At 38.9% G+C, this 6,240-nt stretch overlaps 1 protein-coding gene across 2 annotated transcripts; it reads left to right on the forward strand.

Moving 5' to 3' along the window:
• The first annotated feature begins 621 nt into the window (after nucleotides 1-621).
• On the forward strand, nucleotides 622-4,679 carry tmed2 (transmembrane p24 trafficking protein 2). Of its 2 annotated transcripts, XM_051411823.1 has the most exons (5): nucleotides 622-982; nucleotides 1,998-2,190; nucleotides 2,341-2,358; nucleotides 2,708-2,815; nucleotides 3,041-4,679. In XM_051411823.1, exons 1-5 carry the CDS (start codon nucleotides 803-805, stop codon nucleotides 3,163-3,165), a joined length of 624 nt encoding a protein of 207 aa, XP_051267783.1. In that variant the 5' UTR covers nucleotides 622-802; the 3' UTR covers nucleotides 3,166-4,679. The 2 variants fall into 2 exon arrangements, with proteins under 2 accessions (XP_051267783.1, XP_051267784.1); XM_051411824.1 differs by lacking the exon at nucleotides 2,341-2,358 and having other exon boundaries at nucleotides 625-982.
• The last annotated feature ends 1,561 nt before the right edge of the window (nucleotides 4,680-6,240 follow it).

Here is a 6,240-nt window from a genome sequence, read left to right on the forward strand (position 1 = left end):
TCATCTCGAGAATAAAGTCGTAATATTCGTGAATACAGTGGTCATTGCGAATAAAGTCTTACCATCACTGTTTACATTGCTATGACAATGTCGCTATTTATTCTCCTGTACAATAACTTTGGTCAACTTTAGTTGAAAATGTCATAAAGTCATCACGAGAATAAAGTTGTAATTTTATGAGAACTCTATCATAGCTTTTATCTCATTAAAACATTTCTCTTGTATTATTATTATATTATTCTCGTAATATTACGACTTTATTCTTGTAATTTCCCCCAAAAAATAAAATATTTTTTTCTCTTAGTCTGGCCCTAATACTCCGTTGTAATATATATATATATATACATATAAACAGCAGTAACTGAGCAGAAAATATTGAAGTGTACAATACTAATAGTGTAAGTAGTGTATTATATTATTATGTGACAGTGTAGTGAATAAATAATAAGTAATGAGTTCAGATGATGTGAATGTGAATCCTTAAACAAATGCAGTATGAGTGACAGAATAAACAAGAATACACTAATATAATATAATAAACAGACCACAATGTGTCTGTAGCAGAAGTCCATCGGCCTCATTCCCGACAGCCCCTTTGCGCACTCCGTCAGATTTGGCCCTCGCCGCTCGCCGTTTAAGCCTGTACGTGGCAGTCAGCTAGCGGCACACAGCAGTCGAGGCTGATGCGGCTCCTCTCCCGCAACAATTCACTCATTCAAACGGACAACCCCGCACTCCGTACCGGACACGCAGAAGCGAGGAGCCCCGTCAGAGCCGCTAGAAGAGAGCAGCAGCGTCCACCATGTTCACCGCCTCGGAGCTGGTCGTCCTGCTGGCCGTCCTGTCCGCCACCGCGTCCGGATACTTCGTTAGCATAGACGCCCATGCCGAGGAGTGCTTCTACGAGCGGGTCAACTCCGGCACAAAGATGGGCCTCATGTTCGAAGTGGCCGAAGGCGGCTTCCTGGACATCGACGTGGAGGTGAGTCGGTCCTCTGGGGTTGTAAAGCGGACTCCTAACTTTGGAGGAATTTGTGTTTTATTCTACTTTAAAGTCGTTTAGCTAACGCAAGGCCCGTGCTAACGTCAGCTAGCGCCTTTTGCGTAACGCCAGGTGAAACTACATTTGCTGTCCGGGCTGCTGTTGACTCACTATCACATACAAACCACTTTAATTCCCGTTAACCTATCACAGATGCACAATTCGGCCACATTTCTGTAATCAAATACGTGACAGATGTTATTAAATTATTCATAAAGATACAGGAAGTGCATCGTTAGCATTGCGTCCGGGCCGTGTCCAGTGTCCTCTGTGTAACATATTGTGAGGTTGTGTGCTGCTCGTCCTCCCTTCAGATGGTTTCTGTGCAGAAGTTGTTGTGGTTTTCAAGTAAAAATTGTGTATCTTGTGTGCACACATGTTGCTGCCATATGTTACAGCCAGTAACTCATTACTAGTAATCACATTACAGCATTAAAGGTTCATTTACTCAGTAACTAGTAGTGTAACTAATTACTGATGAAAAAAACAAATTAGTTAGTATTTTGTTTGTGATTGTGGATTGTATTCAGCAGCTGGAAATATTACATTAATTAGATTTTAACAAACAAAAACTGGATTTTAATTGTCGTAAGTCTGAACGAACAATTCTGTGGGAGTAGCAGAAAAGGTAATCAGTTAACTAGTTTAACTAATTACAGGTGGCAGGGAGTAATAAGTAAAGTAATGCTACTAGTTTTTAAAAAGAGTCGTGAGTAATAAGTTCAATTTGTTTGTGTCTGTAGCAAATAAACACGTTTTCTTAAATGTGGAGAACAAGATTTGTAGTATGACATCTCTTCAATATTTCATTATAAAGCTGTTTTGTCAGATTTTACCAAACATGTGCTTTTGCTCCCGGCCATATTGGGGTTAATTACGCAGCCCTAGTCCCCGTGTGTCATTTGTCATGCCGCAGTCGTCTTTATTCACGTTCACTTCTTGTGTCCGTTCGCAGATAACAGGGCCTGATGGAAAGCAGATTTACAAAGGCGACAGAGAGTCCAGTGGGAAATACTCTGTGGCAGCACACATGGACGGGACCTACAAGTTCTGCTTCAGCAACAAGATGTCAACCATGACACCCAAGATCGTCATGTTCACGATTGATATCGGAGAGGCCCCCAAAGGCCAGGACATGGAGACCGAAGGTACACGGAGAAGGGTTAATGCGTATGAATTAAGACATTCCCACGTGGATCACGCAGAGCTTTCTGTTTTCTGCTGTTATTCTTCACTGTTTTGTGATAGTTTCTTTTCTCTGTTTGACTTTATTCTGGGCGCTCTTTCCCTCTTTGTAGGTGGTGACAGCTGGGATGGTAGGGCACAGGGCAGGCTATGGCAGAACTGCTGTTGTGACATAGACTTTTGAGTTTGTGATGCACTGCGGAGTTTTCTCTAACCAGTTTTGTTTCCATAGTATAAACTAATATTGTGCATTTCTACTTCACGTAGGAAGTTGTGTTGTTTGTGAATGGTTTGACTATATGCACAGTGAGAACGTTTAGGGGATCTATAAATGTCTCCGGTGATGAGATGGCATCGCCTGCGACATACGGCACAATCGTTTACGCATGTACCGCATACATCGTGCATGTTTTTTTTTTTTATTGTGCACTAGAACTGTGCTGCGGTCTGTCGCTGACGATTACTTTTACCTGTTTTCAGCTCACCAAAACAAGCTGGAGGAGATGATCAACGAGCTGGCGGTCGCTATGACGGCTGTAAAGCACGAGCAGGAGTACATGGAGGTTCGCGAGAGGATACACAGAGCGAGTGAGTCCTGAGCAGAGTTATTAAAGTTTATTATTTTATTTAGTTTTCTAAGTACACAATATTGTTTCTGTCTGTTGTTTTCTAAAGTGTAGGTAACTGAAATGTTTTTTAACACCTAGTTTTTGTATAGCTATTTATAATACCCTTGGTCATTAAGAACATGTACCAAGCGGCAGTTAATAGTTTGAATGTAACCTCACACACTCTTTCTTTTCCTCTTCCTAGTCAACGACAACACAAACAGCAGAGTGGTGCTGTGGTCGTTCTTCGAAGCTCTGGTTCTGGTGGCAATGACACTCGGACAGATTTACTACCTGAAGAGATTTTTTGAAGTACGGCGAGTGGTGTAATGCGATTACATGATCCCTCTGTGTCCTCCACTGTTTTTTCTCCAACACCAAGACAGTTCTGGAAATGAGACTGGCAGTTTTGAGTAAAGCCTACATATGATTGGATCTCAGATGTTTTGTTCTCCTGTTACTATATTTGGTTCCTCCTTAAAAACAAAATGTAATTAGTGTTCGTTTGGAACGAATGGCCAAAAGATTCTTGGATAGATGTCTGTTTTTATTAGTTTTTCTTTTTTTTGTTTCACAAATTATTATTATTATTTTTTTTGGTTCAAAACTGTTTGATAATTACAGTTTAAGCATCAATTACTAGCCAGTACAGTTTTGCCTGCGTGAATGACTGTGAGGCTCATAATTTTAAGCAAAGGCAAGCAGATGAAAAAGACATAAAGGAATAGGCATGTGTGGAGTCTCCACAGGAGAATGTAGCCCTTATTAAGATATAAATGGGACCCTTTTTCCTCTGATAAAAAAAAACGGCAAATGAGAAAAAAAATAAACGCATTTGATTTTTGTCTGAGGTGCCTGAGGTTTCGTCCCAGCGTCTACGTCAAGTCAGACAATGTGCCGGCAGATATGTGATATCTGTACATTGTGTTAGCGCTCTCAAACAACAAATTGCACTCCTAATGAATACGTCTAAATATCTGAAGGATTTACACTGCAGCTGGTCTTTAAGGGAAACTGTGCAGCTTCTAGCTCCGTCTGTTGATTCATAGCTGATCCATGCCATGAGGGGAGGGTTGGGGTGGTGGGGGGGGGCTTCGGTGGACTTGTTTTTGCGTGGGGAAACTGTGTAAAAACTCTACGTAGTTCCAAAAACGGCAACAGGCGCGTGGTTTTCTTGGCCTAAGAGTTCACGTGTTGATTTCCTTTTCAAAACTCCTAAATTAAACTTTCACTTAGCAGTAAGACCCGAGTGGCGCTGAGGCAGGGGGTGGATTTTAAACTGAACTACTTGGGGTGCGACTCCAAAAACAAAGTGTAGAGGAATACTGAAAATACATGTTACATGTTGATCGAGGCTGGCTGGCTGGGTAGGGGGTTGGGGGGGGGTCTGACACCTAATGACTGCTGTGTGCTTTAGTTGCTTCTACTATAGTTATTTTGTTGGGGTTGGGATTTTAAATTATATGATTGTATACAATTTTGAACCGTTTGTTTTTTCTTGGAGCATTTCCTGTAACATGCAGCTGTTTGGATGATGCCTTTCAAACGAATCTCTCTTACCTTTTTCTATCCCCGTACAAGGTAAAAGCTGGAGTCCAAGTAAAGTAGCTTCACATCTAGCACACGGCTGCAGCATCACAAGTGTTGCATGTTACTGATTAATGCTCCAGTTTTGTATTAAAAACAATCTTTGGTGAGCTCAGGCAGGTGAACTGCTCTGTACACAGTCTCTTCCTTTTTGTGATTACAACAAAATCTGCTAAATGGATCTGTACAAATGTAGAATGGTTTGTCTGTGGAAAATGCCCCAGGTTTCATAATAAAGCCAATATTCTGTACAATTACTCGGATGTCTTTCTAAACGGTAACAGTGTGTTCAGATATGATCTGTATCAAACTCAGAGGCTCGGCTCACAACCGGGAGGAAACGTAGATTTAATATCTAGAATTATCTTCACAACAATCAGTGACAATAAAATACTGACCCATACGTTAATACATCAAAAATAATAGTCGCTTATTATTAATTGTAATATTTATGTACTTTTCTTTATAGTAAGTAAAGTTTTGAATGTAGTTTTACCTGTAACAGGTATTTTTACAATGTTTTCTTGTCATTAACGTGAGTGAAGGTGAGTAAGTGGTGTCACACACACACACACACACTGTACATAAGCACAGGTTTGTTGTACTTACACTTGAGTATTATGCCTTACTCTCACTATATATTACTTTATACTTAGGTTACTATGTTACAGAGAGAAACATTGTTTAAAACGTACAAGTTACTTTGTATAACTGTATATTCAAATTCAACATCCAAAATGCAACATTTACTAATTATGTGTTGTTGAAAATGTAATTACTTGTATATAAAGCACTAAGAATTAGCTTTAACTTGAGCAGTGACAATTAAAATGTTGCCTACGTGTTAATGCATCAGTAATTATAATCTAATATTATATATAATGCAATGACCCTCTGAAAAGATGATTTCACGGTATTGAGTACCTTAAATTTTGCTACTTAAAGTGTTTAAATATTAAGTTTTAGTATATTTTTTGGATACAATTCAGAATGCAGGAGTTTTTTTAACAAGGCGATATTAAGACCTTAAATATATTCCCACTCAACATGTATATGTGTGGGTTATAATCGGGCACCAAGTGGATACCTACGTAGGTCCTAATGGGGAATGAGATTATGTGGGCAACACAAATTGTTCAACCGCTTACAGGAAACAAACAGCAAAGTTTCCACCAATTAGATATTCTCTGTAGTTTATACAGTGTAATTCACCAGTACACACACACACACACACACACACACACAGAGACAGAGAGAGAGAGAGAATGGAAAACTTTAGAAATGTACAGTTTTTAATGAGGTAGGATGAGTAGATGCCTTTTTAAATGGGAAAAATCAAACACACATTATTGTTCCAGACAGAGTATTTGTATATGTGACTTAATACGTCTGCTCTTTAAACAGTTATAACAGGGTTATTGTATGAATGCACTGTATTACTGTATGTATCAGCCTAATGTAGTCACAGAGACATATTTAACATTTTAAAACTTAGTTAATATTATTAACAGAACTGTTCTATATAAATAATTAAAGATAAAAGATAAAAAGTTAAATAAAAACTCTGTTGTGCCATTTCTTTTGCCGTCAAACTGTCTTTTGTAGTTTAATTGGTTTCTTAATTACTGTCTCACATGTCTGCTCAGCATGTTTAATGTTGGTGGATTATATATAACACAGTACATTTACTCAGTACTGTACTTACATACAGGTTGGAGGCACTCACACTGACAGGGGCTATTGTGTATAATAAGTACTTTTCTTAAATAAAACAGCCTAATATTTCTCCCACTATTGTTGTATTTATCGCAAACAATA

Source organism: Dicentrarchus labrax, unplaced genomic scaffold, assembly GCF_905237075.1.
Source record: "Dicentrarchus labrax unplaced genomic scaffold, dlabrax2021, whole genome shotgun sequence".
Taxonomy (NCBI): Eukaryota; Metazoa; Chordata; class Actinopteri; family Moronidae; genus Dicentrarchus; species Dicentrarchus labrax.

Bases quoted from the DNA above. Each gene is read 5' to 3' on its own strand.
- tmed2 (XM_051411823.1), top strand. From the start codon at position 803: ATGTTCACCGCCTCGGAGCTGGTCGTCCTGCTGGCCGTCCTGTCCGCC. The intron at 983-1,997 runs GTGAGTCGGTCC...GTCCGTTCGCAG, and splicing joins TCCTGGACATCGACGTGGAG to ATAACAGGGCCTGATGGAAA. The intron at 2,816-3,040 runs GTGAGTCCTGAG...TCCTCTTCCTAG, and splicing joins CGAGAGGATACACAGAGCGA to TCAACGACAACACAAACAGC.